The sequence below is a fragment of the Lonchura striata genome, chromosome 3, assembly GCF_046129695.1.
Source record: "Lonchura striata isolate bLonStr1 chromosome 3, bLonStr1.mat, whole genome shotgun sequence".
In the NCBI taxonomy this organism is placed as follows: Eukaryota; Metazoa; Chordata; class Aves; order Passeriformes; family Estrildidae; genus Lonchura; species Lonchura striata.
In genome coordinates, this window is record NC_134605.1 from 44,940,608 (window position 1) to 44,956,587 (window position 15,980).

General features: G+C 43.0%; 2 protein-coding genes across 2 annotated transcripts in view; one reads left to right on the forward strand and one right to left on the reverse strand.

Moving 5' to 3' along the window:
- The first annotated feature begins 8,986 nt into the window (after nt 1–8,986).
- COA6 (cytochrome c oxidase assembly factor 6) lies at nt 8,987–11,448 on the forward strand. The gene is made up of 2 exons (XM_021527108.3): nt 8,987–9,249; nt 10,986–11,448. The coding sequence occupies exons 1-2, from the start codon at nt 9,106–9,108 to the stop codon at nt 11,079–11,081; spliced, it is 240 nt and encodes a 79-aa protein (XP_021382783.2). The 5' UTR covers nt 8,987–9,105; the 3' UTR covers nt 11,082–11,448.
- A 609-nt stretch (nt 11,449–12,057) lies between these two features.
- TARBP1 (tRNA guanosine 2 -O-methyltransferase TARBP1) overlaps nt 12,058–15,980 on the reverse strand; it is a 31,568-nt gene continuing 27,645 nt past the window's right edge. The window contains exons 26-30 of the mRNA XM_031504329.2: nt 15,738–15,909; nt 15,298–15,489; nt 14,252–14,376; nt 13,641–13,777; nt 12,058–12,436 (exon numbers count right to left, since the gene is read on the reverse strand). Of these exons, the coding sequence (XP_031360189.2) occupies nt 12,271–12,436; nt 13,641–13,777; nt 14,252–14,376; nt 15,298–15,489; nt 15,738–15,909 (792 nt within the window). The 3' untranslated portion in view covers nt 12,058–12,270. The remainder of the gene's footprint in view (nt 12,437–13,640; nt 13,778–14,251; nt 14,377–15,297; nt 15,490–15,737; nt 15,910–15,980) is intronic.

Sequence of the window (15,980 nt, forward strand, 5' to 3'; positions counted from 1 at the left end):
TGTTAGGCATCAGTCAAGGAACAGAGATCCAGCAGAAGCAGACCAAAGGAAAAATTGATCTTTGAATGCATCAGTGATCAGCCATAGGTGCATATGCTAACAGGTACTTAGGGCTGTGTGTGGGACATGAATTTGTACATTAATAACCAGGCCCCAGTCCAGCTTGTAGGCTTGTCCCCAACATTCTGCTTGACAACCAGACATTAAAGACTTGCTAACAGAGATTACACCCCTGAATTTTATATCTATTTCTTTGGAAAGAGGAGAGAAAAGGCACAAGACAGGAGCACAGGTACAACTCAAATAACTACACTGAAGGGCACACATAGATATTTGACCTCAAAACTCCCAGATTCAAGTTTATTCCATCTTCAGACAAATAATTTTGTCATCCTTGAGGATGTCATCCCCCCCAGGCCTCCTGTCTGAGCAAGGCCAGAGAAGAATATGTAAGCAGTTCTTTCATTTTCCATAGTCCCAGAAAGTGGCATCTTCTGTGACCTCCACGCTTCATTTTGTTGCATGTTTGATGCAGTCTGTAAGTATTCAAAAGGCTCCAAATGCCTTTTTAAAAACTGCAACTAATGTGTGTTTTTAAACACAAGGGAAGCAGGTTTTTTAGCACTCAGTATGGATTGTGGAGGAATTTATGCACCAGAATGGATAGCACCATTAGTAAAACTGTGATTTACTAAATGCAACTAAGTCATTGCTTCTGTTGGCTCATCCTTCCTGAGGACAGGCTGAACACATGCAAGGGCTGGGACTTCAAACAGCACTTCATGAACCATGTCTCTTCTGAGTGGGAATTGTGCAAACTAGATTTCCCCACATGAAGCAATTCAGAGCTAGCCATGTTAACCTGATGAAATGCCCTACATTTCCTCAGTCAACACCTTGCCCTGAGCATAAACACCTGACCTGACAGTAAGCCACTGGGTAGAAAAGCCTTCCAGACAGTGAAGTCCGGGATGTGATTAGGAGAACAAGAATGCAGCATGTCCAGATGGTATATATGCACATCTCTTAAGTGCCAAAGCATCACAGGTCTGAAGCTGAGGAATGAAAAAAACTGGAGTTTTTGGCTTTCACCAGAAGGACAAGCCAGAGCAAACCCCTCTGAGAAGGCATTAGATGTAACTGGGCCATCCTTCAGGTGAAGGCAGGATTGAAGTCCTGATCTGAGACTGTGAAAGGATGCCCAGGACAAATGCAGTGCCTTGGAGAGGAGGGCTGAGCTGTGGCAGACTCTCCTGCCTGCCCTCAGAGGCCAAAGCACTGTGTGCAATCCCTGCAGCAGTCTGTGAGTCAGACCCCGCACTGCCCTGCAGGGCCAGGACCTGCTCTGTACCTGCAGTGCCTGCCCTGCACAGAGCCACCAAGCCTGGAATTAGCACTTTTAGCCCACCATTGGCCACCTTGAACCTCCCCCTCAGGCAGAAGTGCAGGTCCCTCCAGCATGAAGCTTCTTCAGGTGTCTCTGAAGCTGGTCTCCTGCATCATCATTGTGCATCTCCTGCCCTGACAGAGCACTGCCAGCCACAAGTGTGCACCCTTGTCCAAGGGCTGACCTGGACTGGCAACTGCCTGCCCCAGCTTAAGCCTCAAAGTGTCCACTAGCAAGTGTCCAGTGGGCTTGTTATAACAGCAAATTGAGAAAAAAATCTCAGAAAAGCAAATAGCATCACCAGGCCTCATTGCAGCTGCTGGATTTCACTGCTGCAGAATACAGCAGTGAGAAGGCACAGCAGTCATCCTCCTGCCTTGTGTGCTTTTCTCCTTGTCCTGTTGCCTCCTGCTGCTACCTTTATAATAATTTTTTATTGCAACTCTCCACAGTGACTGAATGATCCATTTATCAGCACATGGGTCAGAGATGAGCTTATTTTAAAAAGCATTTCCGGATCTTCTGTCTAGAATGGCTGTATTCATATCAGTAGTCTTCAGAAAACAGCCATGAAGGGCAGAAATCCAACCGCAGTAAGCAACAGATGAACAAAATATACTGAAACCAGTATGTACCTTAACTGCTTTGGCAGCTGAGGCTAGACTAGCAGGACCTATAGATCACCAAATTCTGGGGCTTAATTGATGTTTCCTATGAACTCAGGAGCAAATCTCTCATCCCCAGCTCTCCAGAGTGGTCTAAAACAAAACAAGTGCAATATTGAGCTGGTCAGAGTTACTAAAGATACTGTATGTTCAACTTACAGAGAAGGCAACATGACCAGGCTGACACAATTTCTGGTCAAAAACCTGCCTTGCTATGGTGTCTGCAGGCCCAAAAACAGAGAAGTGAAGGTTTCCCTGTGAAGTGAATGAACATGAAAGCCTAGATGGATTTGCATAGCTCTGGATCATATTCCAAATAAACTCACAAATGGGCACAACTGAAACACATGGAAACACTCTCCTCTTCAGTGAGAAGGATTGATTCTCCAGCCCTTGAGAAGCCCTAGGAATAGCATCAGCCACCTTGCCTCGGCTGTGTGGGCTCAGCCAGCAGCCCGGGACTGGGGATTTCTTCCAGGAAGGGGGAAAGAAAAGCAGCCAGAGACAATGCAGCTCGTGTGAAGCAGAAGCACAGGAGGGCTGATGACAGAATGAGAAATAAATGCCCCTTGTGAAGCACCTTCCAGGGCAAGATGCCCACCTGCACACTGCAATGACTCCAGGTTGAAGAAACGGAGTCTCCGCATGCTGTAAAGGCATGAACTACAGCGAGTTTGGCTCCAGGTCCCCTGCTCGTACTGCAGGAAGGATGGAGCCTTCCAGGCCTCCAAACCTGAGCTATTCCTTGGTCAACACCAAGGATGAGAAGCTTCTTCTACAGTGCAGTCCTCATCCCAGGTCTCTCTGCAGAAACTGCCTTCAGGAATGGATTTTGATGGATAAGTTTAATTACCTCATAATAATTAGAAGCAATTAGAGTCTCTTCTTTAGCTGACATGTTATAGGGCATTTCCATAATAATCTGAACCTTATGCAGAAAGCCTGAACATTAAAAAGGAAGTAAGTAGAAAAAAGAGATCATAAAGATCTTATGACCTGTAACCTAAAAATATTCTAAGGGAAATCTAAGACTTAAGGACAGGACCAGTAGCTCAAATTAATGTTTCTGAAGATAATAAACCTTATACTTTTCTACCTGAAATTCTGTTGGGGGGGTCTTCATATATGCACAAGATCATTTTAGAGAAGGTGGCAACTAGTATCTATCCATGTACGTTACAGATATACTAGGATGCAAACAACCTCTCACAAGTGAGGAGTGGAACTCCTAAGCAGAGTTACAATTCTGGGAAAGGCTTAAACACGGGAGGTTGTGAAGCTCATATTAGCAATGTACTTAGGAGTCATATGCAATTTTTCTACAATGACCCAGAGACAGTTCTTTAATCCTGCTGCTGAAGCAGATGATCCCTTCATATTCCAGCTCTTTATCCACAGGTTTCCCTCCTCTTCTAGATTCAGTCCCCCTAACACCTCAAGATAACCATTGATTGGGAACAACAGCAATCAATGAGCTATTTTGCTGTTTGGCTACATGACAGTGACAGAGCCCCTCTTAGTGTTAGTCTCTTCAATCAGTAAAAAAGTATTATCAGTAAAGGCTTTTCTTGACCAATCATTTGACCAATCAGTGACCAAGAAGACTGGCCTCAGGACAGCTCCTTTGGTAATCTCTCTCATTTTGAACAGCAATAATTTTTCCTGCTATTTCCTGCCTCACTTCTCAGTTAATAAGCCACAAGAAAATGTCCTTTTATCCACAGTAGCTTCATTTCTTTGGTAAGAAACATCATTATAAACACTTCAAAAATCTAAGTGCAGTGTTTCCGATTATCTCAAAAAGAGCCGAAACAAGTCTGCAGAAAGTCATCCATTCATCAGACTCTTTTTAACATGAAAAGGATACGACAATTGAGAGACTGAGACTTCAGCAACATTTTGCTTTTCCATAAGGAAGAGCTTTCTTGCCTACCTTCCACAGAATATTTACACTCCAGCTTCTTGTATGTGCTGGTTCTTGCACATACCCACGACTGACCCAGACACTTAGAAGATTCTTGAATTAAGACCTGGATTCCTGTGAGCTCCAAGCAGCAGGATTTGTAAATACTTAAAAAATGTGAACTTGTCTTTCCTGGCTACAAGCATATATTATGGGTCAGTGAATGTATCTTTCCAGTCTCCCAGCAATAGGTCTTTTTGCTTCTGAAGCCGCCAAGTGTTTAATGACTGCAGCCTAGAAAGCAGAGTAAGATGCACAATGGTCTCCTGGAGATTTTTGGCCAATTTTACATTTTAAATGCCTTCCTGACTCGTACAAGAAAGCATCACTCTTTCATTGTCTGATTTTGCATTTGGTCAGAGGCATGCCACTTGCTAAGTTGGCTACTAAGAAAATTGATATTGATCTTGTTTGAGAACGATGCTGCCTTTGTGCATGTGTAAGCAATCCCATCTGACCCAGTACACCTACATTGCAGACAATGTTTATAGTGCACGTAAGGTAATTGGTGCAGCTGATGAGTTAGTAAATATAATACCTGAATGCAAGAATGCAAATGGCTGTTTTATAAAAAAATTTAGGATATGCTTCAGTCTTAGAGAGAACTAGGAACCACTTCCTTTCTTTAGTATATAACATGTCACAGAAATTTGTAGACATTCAGTTAAACTCAAAAGATGAGTTTTCATCTTCTAGCTACATAGATTTGAAAACTGAAGTCTGCTTGTAGAACAGGCAGATTTCCAGTTTCCCAATCTAGCTTTCTTGGAAAAAGCTGAGCATCAACATTGCTGCAAAGCAAACTTGTCTCATTCTTGATCCACTTGGAGGATTGCTAAGCAGGAGCCAATAGAAGAGTGAGAATAGCCAGTCTTCCCACCATTGTCTGCTTTTCCTAAAATACTCCTTTTTCTGTTTTCTTCCTTTCTAACAATTGAAGAAAAATAGAATTCTGGCATTAAAAACAAGTGCCTACAAATAATGTAAATTACTTCATCACCCTAAATGAATCCAAAACCTCTAGTTTTTGGGCTTTTTCTTCACCATAATCACTACTCCTCAAGGTACCTAGAGATTTTCAGACCACACTCCACAGAGTACTCCACTGAAGCCCATGACAGGCCACGAAAATAAGACAAGCCTTTGCTCAGCAAGCTTCAAACCACCAAGCACAGGCCTGGAAAAGGTGAAGAACAACCATTCTATTCCTTCCTTGCTGTCTCCATACTAGCCTGCACAGATGGCTCATCTTTCCCAGCCAAATCCCCTCTGGGGCTACCTGATGAATGCACACAGCCTGCCCTCTGTACACACGGAGCTGCACAGAAAGCTGGGACACTGCCTCCACCTCTGTCCCTCCCCCAGTGTCCTGCATCCTCTGTGGTCACATCACACTGGCACTCCACAAAACCCAGTAAGAGAGTCTTCTGAAGAAATGGAGTTAAGAATCCCAACACTAAAGAATCTTAACAGCTAAAAAAACCCAAACAAACCCACATGATAATTCACATCTTCCGAGAACTGATCTGCTAAAATCATCCAACAAAAGCTACAGTTTTCTTTTTCCTCATACACTCCTCCTTCTTTATTCATACATAAACCTAAATTTTTGCTAACTCATCTGAAGGTTAGGCATGCTATTGCTAAAAATAAATTCACAAAAGTAAAACGCAGAGTGAAGTATTTATGAAATAATGAAGTGCTTTGTATAAGGCCATAGAAAGTACAGTATACACTTCTTAAATGTTTCCAGTCTAAGATTACTGTATGCAGTTCATGAGGCTTCTTTTCTTAATTTACTCCTTTTTAATAATAAAACCTGGTACAATTAATCATTGTAATGATTTTGCTTTTTTATAATTATTTTCTTTCACCAAGCATAGCAAGGAACACTGTATGGCCAAAGGAGTCAGAGCCTTAATGGACATTTAAGAAGGAAGGTGGGAAGGAGGGAAAGAATCTTAATATATGGTTCTCTTGAATTATGTATTTTTTAATTAAGAACAATAACAACAACAAAAACAAACAAACAAAACAAAACAAACAAAAACCAACCAACCAACCAACCAAACAACCCAAAAAAACCCTTGCTATTGCACAACAGAAGAAAATGCCCCAGGCCACCTCAGGTAAGATTTCTTTATTAATTCCAGCAAAATAAATAGTCAGACAAAGCCCTATATTGCTTAAAGAACTCATTTTTAAATTTAGTTCCCTGAAAATCTGTCATGGATAAGAATCATACATTAGAATATTTCAATGAAAGAAAACTAATTAACTGAAGCCCTGGTATAAACACACAGCTACAGTACATTAAGGATTGCTTCTGTTGTTGGTTATGGGGACACCTATAACATGCTAATTGCTTCCAAAGTAAAAGGAGAAATCATTAGAATGAAGAATCTGCTGGACAAATTTCAATTAAATACGGGGTTAGTAAGGCTGTAGGTGAGGAGTGAGCTGTTAGGCATTAACTGGAAGGCAATGAACACAAAATGCCCTATCCCAATTAGCAAGAACAGGAATAAAAGAGCTTGAGAGCTGAACCACTGTATAAACACCACATGATTCACTTTAACACATTGCTGGCAAGAGTTTCAGTGGGAAACTGGCATCTATTTCTTTAACATCTATCTCACTAACTACTAAATGGAAATGTAATTCAAAGGCTTCAAAGGTGGCAACCAGCACACCTAACAAATCTGGCATTTTTTCTCTCACCTCTCTAGAACATTAGTCTCTGCTTAATACCATAAATATCCCATTCATTATTCCCTGGGCACATTTCCCAAAATAAAAGACTAAAGATAAATACTTAGAACTGGCCAACTAACAACAAAAAGCCTCCATCCCCTTATAGACAGCAATTTAACCAAATGGAAATATTGCCATTAAAAATTTATTATCTCAAGCTGTGTATTTTTTTCATGCACTTTGTAAAACCATATCACTAAATTTCCTTAATATCCATTACACAAGAGTTATTTACAATTGTCTCCAGTGAGTACTTTTTGGGATATGGGTCATTAAAGAATAAACTATTTATAACCAATATCCCAGATGTGCTATCTGGGCTTTGTGATTAATTATATATAATCACATTATCCCCTCTGCTTCATAAATGCAGTAACTAAACAACTTTACACACATCATAAATTTTGAAATCAAAAACATAACTGGCATTTCCTATTATTACATTCCATTATCACATGTTCTGGTCTCAAGACTTAACGTTAATTTTCTTTTTCTTTTCAATATTGATGTTTGTAAAACCTTGAGTGCAAAAAGGTCCTAAGTAAGCGACAATACAAATTTACTTCTACATTCATTCTTTGCAACATAAAACCAACTGAAATTCTATTTTTGCAGTAACTTAAACTCACCTTAAGCCCCTTGTTCTATTATGAAAACTGTATGACTGCATTTCCACCTCTTACCTATCATATTGTAGCAAACAGAAGACAAATAGGCAGGGCAGGAACACGGACAAGTGTTATACACCACACAGTGTACAGCAGCAATCTCATTCACATTGCTCCAAGAGTGTCCCTTCCAAAGGAATGGTCGAGCATTTCAACAAACAAAATCCCCTCCAGATCTGCCTGGCTTACGAGGGGGCTCTGCTGAAGAAGTGCAAATCTTTGGCCCTCTCCTAAAATAGCTTTCATGTACCACGATGAGTGAGCCACCTGCAAGGAGAACCAGGAAAGGATGCCCAGCACCGCCAGCCACAATCATCATTACCAGGTGCTGAGGAAAAAAGCCAGCTCAGGGTAGGTGACAGCTACATCCACCCCCGAACCGGCTGCTGAGCAGCCTCACACCCCGGACAGAGCATCGGCTACAGCAAACTCCCGGGAAAGCAGCTGGACATTCTGGGAGCTGCCGGGAAAAGCAGCCTATAAAGCTGCCCAGCCATCTGAGAGCTGCCAAGGGCTCAGCAGCTGGCAGAGTTAGGCTCTTCCCAGCTGCCAAAATGTCACCTTTCCCAAAACTGCAGTGTGTTACTACGGGAGCATGTGCCATAGCTTTCAAAAGTGCAAAATTGGTCCACATTTCCAGGTGGAATTGATGCATGAAAGGAGACGGCCAATTCTTCGGCGTGCAGGAAATGCCACCAAGTCCCAGATGGAATGATGAAAATGAGTGTGCCTCTGGATGCTCTCTACCAGGGCTGCAGACTGCAGTCACCACCTGGCTGCCCCCAGGCTTCTCTTGCTCTTTTACAACCATGGCTACGGGTACATTTTCCTTTCACTTTCAGCTTGACTCCATGACACAGTCCGTTCCAAGAAACCTTTCTAGAGTGGCTTGTGCATACTGAATGAAATCAATGGACCAGCTCCTAGGAGGAACCCCGCTGCAAGGAAAACTGTCAAAGATGCATTATATGTGTATGCTATCTTTATCAGCCTTCCGCCCAGTCACTACCTTACTGTCATGCCATTTAAAGTGCGGCAAATCTACAGTGCTGTAAGTGCTTTCAGATATTTTTTTTTCCTAATTCATTAAATGAACAAAGCCTGAAGTAGCTCAGACCACGCGCCACTGCTCAGCATTACTGAACTTGCGTCCCAGCTCCTAGGGCTTTATGACTAGCACGTGGAAACTGGTCCCGGTCCCATTTTTACACCGTGATTTTATCCAGCTGTCTTTCTTATGCGTCAAAAAGGAAAGCAGAGACACTTCGTTTCTTCCAGCAGACAATCCACTAAGGCACTGCACGGAACTCTCGAGAAGAACAGAGAACGACACCGGAAAGAAACTAAGTACAGAAAAGCACACCAGGCAGCTGATACTTCCGAATATCTCCTGCCACCGAGAGGCTACAGCAGCCCTGACGGGGACGGGATCGGGGGAACGCTGCCGACGGAAGACTGCGGCAGCCCCGGCAGGTTGGTGCCGGCACCGCGGGGCGGGACACAGCGGGAAAGGGCCGGGACACAGCGGGAAAGGGCCGGGACACAGCGGGAAAGGGGCGGGATCGCTTCCGGAGCGCGACCTTGGCGGGCGGGCGGGGAGGGAGCGGCGGCGCCGGGCGGGCCGGGAGCGCTCACAGCGGCCGTGCTGTCTTCGGGGCGGCAGCCGGGATGGCGGCGCCCACGATGGAGGAGAGGAAGGCGTGCTGGGGGGCCCGGGACGAGTTCTGGCAGTGCCTGGACAGCCACGGGGATGACGCCGCCAAGTGCGAGAAGCTGCGCCGGGCCTTCGAGTCGCGCTGCCCGCAGCAGTGGGTGAGCACCGTGCACAGCCCTGGCGGGAGGCGGCTGCTGCCCGGGGATGGCAGCTCCGGCTTCTGCAGGGCACAGCCTGCAGCTCGGCAGCCCGGGCAGCCTGGAGCCTGTGATCCCGGGCAGCCTGGAGCCCGTGAGCCCGGGCAGCCTGGAGCCCGGGCAGCCTGGAGCCTGTGAGCCCGGGCAGCCTGTGATCCCGGGCAGCCTGTGAGCCCGGGCAGCCTGGAGCCTGTGATCCCGGGCAGCCTGGAGCCCGTGAGCCCGGGCAGCCTGGAGCCCGGGCAGCCTGGAGCCCGTGAGCCCGGGCAGCCTGGAGCCCGGGCAGCCTAGAGCCCGTGAGCCCGGGCAGCCTGGATCTCGGCAGCCTGGATCTCGGCAGCCTGGGCAGCCTGGAGCCCGTGATCCCGGGCAGCCTGGAGCCCGGGCAGCCTGGATCTCGGCAGCCTGGGCAGCCTGGAGCCCGTGAGCCCGGGCAGCCTGGAGCCCGGGCAGCCTGGAGCCCGGGCAGCCTGTGAGCCCGTGAGCCCGGGCAGCCTGGAGCCTGTGATCCCGGGCAGCCTGGAGCCTGTGAGCCCGGGCAGCCTGGAGCCTGTGAGCCCGGGCAGCCTGGAGCCCGTGAGCCCGGGCAGCCTGGAGCCCGGGCAGCCTGGAGCCTGTGAGCCCGGGCAGCCTGGAGCCCGTGAGCCCGGGCAGCCTGGAGCCCGGGCAGCCTGGAGCCCGGGCAGCCTGGAGCCCGTGAGCCCGGGCAGCCTGGAGCCCGGGCAGCCTGGAGCTTGCCGTACTGTCAGGCGTAGCTCGGTCTGCGCGCTTCTGGCTGGCTGGGAAAGGACGGCTCCTGAACGCGCCCCTGGCTGGCCTGGGAGCTAAGCTGTGTTAAGGGAATAGTACAAAGAGAAAGGGAAATACTGTCTCAGAGTTCCAGATAAATACACAGGGTTATTGTTGTAATTTAAAAAAGTTTTGGAAGGTTGTAGAAGTACCCAGAAATTCCTGTTTAAAGAACAGTAGAGAAGGAAACTACCACACAGGCTGTGCAGTGCCTAGCATTTTAAGACTAGCATCTCATACCTTATGTATAAAAATACCTTTTTTTCCTGCAGTGTAATTTCACAGAAAGGCACCTGCCTGCAACATAATCCATTCATGTTGTGTTTTTTTAGTTTCCTGAGCTCAAGCTTTAATTCTTTTTTAATAGGCGCTGCCCTTTGGCAACAGTGCTGGTTGAGGGCCTGAACAGTTCCTGTTGCTGGTAGTAGACTGAAGTAATTTTAAAAGCCTGAGTACCATCACAGCTGCTGCACTGATGCTTTGAACAGTGCAGTTCTGCTATTTGTTGTGTCTAGGTATGATGGTATCAGCTGCAGGGCTTTGCACGTCATGCAGTCAGCAGTTCTAGACACTGAACTCAGAGGTTACATAGGCTGTGATACCACAGAAAAGCTGCTGGACTTATCTTTGCACCACAAGGAATTTTTGTTCAGAGCAGTGAAAAGAGAAAAGCATACAAGATCTTAATGAAGTAGCAGGGTGATGAACTTTATAAAAAACTAAAGTTCACTTTCAAAACTGTAAAGAGCCCCCAAAAAACTAAACACACCACTCATTAGTCTTGAATAGAAGAAACTCCTAACTAATACATTAAATCCTCCTTAAGTTCAGTGGTCAAAGACTGTTTACAAAAAGCCCCTTCCTATTACTAGTTTCTTATAATGAATATAGTTTCTCTTTTTAAACAGGTTAAACACTTTGACAAAAGAAGAGACTTTTTAAAATATAAAAAGAAGCTTGAAACAGAAGGATATCATCCTCCAGAAGCTGCTGGAAAGTCTTAAGAACTCTGCTCTCAAATCGAGTAACTATAGAAGGAAGAAGCCAGAGAAAGCAACAGTAGTTGCTTGAGTGCAAGAACTGGTAATGTAGCAGTCACCCTGAAATGCAGACTGCTCTTCTTGTTGCCAGGTCTCACATGTCTGCTAAAAAAAGGGGTCATGGACAGCTTTTTGATGAGTTTAAGTCAAAGAAATATGGTGCAGGGCTGTTCACAAATGTAAGGGTTTGAATGTATAATTAGTTAAATGGCTTCACAGGAGTAAATGATTATTTAACACTGCTATGTACATATTCTAAAGAGAAAATGAAATTGTTTTTCAGTAAGTGAACCTCCTTTTTCCTAAATTAAAGAAGTCTATTCCAACTTGCCTTTCTTGTCAAAAGGAGTGGGTTCTATAATGAAATTTGTATTTGTCATTTACCAAGTATTTCAAAGTATTTTAAAATACAGTTTAAGTCAGATATTAATTTATACAACAGTGGTCATTAGAAGACCTAAAGCGTCCTGTGGCTATGATATATAATTCTCTGTTTGGAATATTCTCATTTTTTTATAAGCAATAGAAATTTTTACACTGGTCATAGGTTTTCAGTCAGTTTCTCTACTAGAAGTATGTCCAGTTATTTATCACAATTCTCACAGTATGGCCTTTCGTAGAATTAGATTACCTTTAAATAAAGCTGCATCACTAAGGTACAGGCTGTTTACAGCATAATTAATAAATGTGACTGTAATAAGGCATTTAAACTAGGGCAGCATTGAATGCAATTATGGAAGTGGAGTTCATTTCCAAAAAATCATATAAATCATATAACCTAGTATATCTAGGTGCTGAAATAATTTAATACTATGGTTAAAGGCACAACTTCAATTTCAAGCACAGTCACCACAACTGCAGTAAAAATCCTGTGTTTTGAATTTGAGATTGTTCTCAGTACTGTGCTGACATTCAGCAGAACAAACACACACACCCCACATGCAATATAAATAGTATTTATTTCCAATGCAACGATTTAAGGAGGTAAAGTATTAAGGCATTTAAAAGTCACTCTGAACACTACAGAGAACAGAACATGCAAAGTTAAGAATCCTCGTTCACCCTGAGTTTGTATCTCATCTATTCAGAATTCCACGTCGTAGCACCGTAGGAAGCCATCCAGCTGTACAATAAGGCACGAGACTCTGGGCAGTTATTGTTGTTGTTTTTGCTTGATCACTTGTTGTCTTGTGTACTCCCAGATCAGCAGAGCTCCGCTCACATGAACATTGAGTGACCGGATAATGCCCTGCTGAGGAATTTCCACACAGACATCCAGATGGTGAATCAGGTTGGCTGGGATTCCTTCGTGTTCATTTCTAGTAAAGAAGAAACAGTAACTTGCATCTGAGAGAGGGCGTGTGTGTTTCAGAAAGCAAAAAATACAAATGTCAAAACAGCATCCAAACACCTCTTGACAAATGGTGTATCTGCCTACGGGGTAACTGATGACAAGAAAAAATTTTTTTAAAAACAGTAATACATGACAAAGAAAACATGGAGAGAGCTGACTTAAGTTTCGATGTAAAAAGCCTGCTGGAAGACTCAATTTTCTGTTCACTGGTCCAGCAATAGCTGAGCACACAGCATAAAGATTCTCTGCTTTTGTTTTTAAGCTCCATATATAGTCAAATCACCATGTTATAAAGCTGCTAGCACAGCAGGAAAGCTCAGCTGCCCACTTTACATTCAGGGTCTTGGCACCAAAGGAGTGTCAATAGTGAGTGCACCAGAGGATACTGAAGTTTACTGTTAATTTAAACTCTTTGTTTTTAATTAAAAGAGAACAAAGTTATTATGAGCACTCCATTCTGAAGACAAGCTACACATTAAAAAAGTTGGAAAAAAATTTTGCCCTAAGAGGATAGCCAGGCCCTTCTTCCTGGTGTCACTTAGGAGCCCTGCAATGCCAGGAGCTTTCTTACTTGTGTGTGCTTTACAGCAGATTTCTTAAAGTAGCCTTCCCCACACCTTTGTATCACATCTGAGGCTTGTCTGCTTATAGAAGCTTATAACTGCTTTTCTCTGAAGTTGTCCCATGCTCTGCTTGTACTGCAAAAACTTGCTACTTCATCTTGTGCCTCATCCTGAACTTTTAAATCACCTCCCAGCCATGCACACTCAGTCTGCTCCAGCCCTCCTCACCAAGCTCAGCAGGGCAAACGCACCCTCCTTCCTCCTTGCTGAGCTCACCACAGCCCACACAGACAGAGCCCCACACAACTAAACTGAAGAGATGGTGTCTTTAGCACTCCCTGGAAAATACACCCCATGCTGTTGCTACCTTCACCCATTATTAAAATGTGTTTTTTAAGGTTATGGGTTATTAAATATGAGAAGGGTCATTCAGTAGATAGCAATACTTAGTAGTCTTTAGCACACAAAGCCAAGGACTGCTTGTTCCATGATCATTTCCTATTCCAGAACCACGTTTACCCGTGTCACTTAGTTTTCTTGTGACCAAACTGATTAGAGAAAGGGATGGACTGCAAGAGGTAGGTTTACAAAACTGTGTGCTCTTACCCCAGCAATAATAGTGATTTCTCTGGGAAGCAATATTCTGTAAGATCAAAACTTTTAGCTGTTTGCTCCACACCAATAATAGTGTAGCCTTCTGTTTTTTTCTGCTGTAAATAATCAACAAGCTGAGATGGTTTTACCTGTGCATTAAAAGTAGAAATATAAAATATATAAATATTACCTTTTGTAAACTTCTGAAATTAATGTAAAAAAAAAAAAAACCAAAAAACTTACTTGGACACTTTTTAAGATTAATGACTTTCATCCCCAAAGACTCCATATACATAGCTTAACATTTTAAAAGCTCTTCAGCAGTAGCACAGGAAGTTAGTGGCACAAAATACCCCCACCAATACCATGAAGAAAGATGTAACAATGACAGCTCACATAATCTATTTATCACAGCAGTAAGAAATTGCAAGTATTTTCTAAATTCTTTTTTATAAGGTTGACCCAAAACATACAAGATTTAAGTGTCAGAGATAACAGCAGGAGCCTCCATTAAACAAAACCATATTTTTTTCAAGATTATAAAGTGTAAGGCTCTGAACTATGGATCTGACAAACTGAAGATTTTGAGTACAATTTTTAGCTATTAAAATGTTTCCATTCACCTCAACAAGGGGGAGCCACTGCTCTGCAGAAACACTCAGATGCTGAAACTGCTTATCCTGTATATAATGAAGACTGCCAACAACTAGTGCAGATGCCCCAAATATTTCACTTGTACGACATAAACCTACGAAAACAAGAAATAAAGTCATTTTTGTGTAGAAAATAAACACCAAGCCAGAACACCAAGTGAAAATGACAATGAATGCAAAAGAGAATGGCTACTTTAGTTATCTATTTTAATTAGTTTCAGGTCTTCCAAGCCACACCTTGTTCCATACAAATTACAGCAAAATGTGTTTTGTAATTTAGCAGAAATATAAAAATTAGAAAAGCACTGTGTCTGACAACATACTTTTACAATACTAACTACACAAAATAAGGGGTTAAGTGTCCAAGCCTTAGCAAGGATGGATAATTTGACACATCCACACACAAGTTTAAGCTTTAAACCCAGTACCTGTTAAATGGAAGAGGATGACACATAACAGCATTACAATGCAGACAGCACTCACTGCAGTTACTGAAACTGCTAACATCAAACACAAATGGCAGTGAAGTATTTGCAGGATTTATTATGTCACAGCTAGCACATCATGAAGTCAGTCTTAATTGGGAAATGGGACCCTGCTGCCCAATAGACATGAGAATCTTGTAGGTTTACAAGACTTGGTTTAATTATTACAGAAAAAAAAAATGAAAAAGGAAATAATTTTCTTTAATTGCATACACAGTTGAAACACCCAACTGTAGCAAATACAGAATTTGCAAGAACCTACCATGATTTACAGCAAAATTCTACTTAATTAATGCATGCTACATGTAAGTACTTTTTTTTTTCCTTAAAATGCAACTGTAGAAGTCTCCTTTCTCTGAAGTGGGTTGGATTTTCTTTGCCTACCAGTTTCTTTCAGGATAATGATCTATTCTTCTGAGCAGTACGTAAATAATTTTCTAATTATCAACATAGAATGAAATTAACTTCTATTCTCTAAGTGTTCTCCAAGGTCTAAAATAAAAGTTTGAAACTATGTGCAATCAACCTTACCTCCTAAATTGGTTGGTTTATCAATAAGTGAAGCCACCACAATCAATCTGCTGTTTGATTTGCCAAGTTTAACAGCACGATCCTGAAATGCTGTTTCCAAGTCTAAACTAGGAGTGCTGTTCTTCCAGGGTATAATCTTCTTCTGAACATCAGTCCACTCTGTCTGGCTGTCTGCTTCAGCCAAATGTGAACCTGTAACAACAAATTGTATGCTCATACGGATATGCAAGTGGGAGAGAAACTAGTGTTTCAATAAAGAAGATAATCCAAATGGTAATACTGGAGATACCATTAATCATCATCTGTTATCTTATGGGACATGTTCTGCTGACATAGATGCAAGTTTGCTTCAGCTGAAAACCAGAGGTCAGACTGAATACAGATGTACACAGCTAGTCCATACAAATAAGTAAAATTAATATAGACTGACTATATTTTACCCATGTCTTGCTGAGACCAGTCACTTGGTTTCAGATCACGAAGTTCTGTTCGGGAATGGCACCACTGAAATGCTGCTGGCAAAGGAATGTCAGTGAATCTGTCAAATTTAGAGAGGGAGATCCATTCATCCTCAGCCAGTTCCGCAAGGCGGGGAAGAATGTAAAATATTGTCTGCAATGGAATACAGTGTCATCAGCAGAGAGTCACTAAAGCAAGCAAAACTAGATAATCAGTCCCTGGTA

Coding starts and splice junctions, on each gene's coding strand:
- COA6 (XM_021527108.3), top strand. CDS start 9,106: ATGGCGGCGCCCACGATGGAGGAGAGGAAGGCGTGCTGGGGGGCCCGG. Junction 9,250..10,985: donor CGCGCTGCCCGCAGCAGTGG/GTGAGCACCGTG, acceptor CTTTTTAAACAG/GTTAAACACTTTGACAAAAG.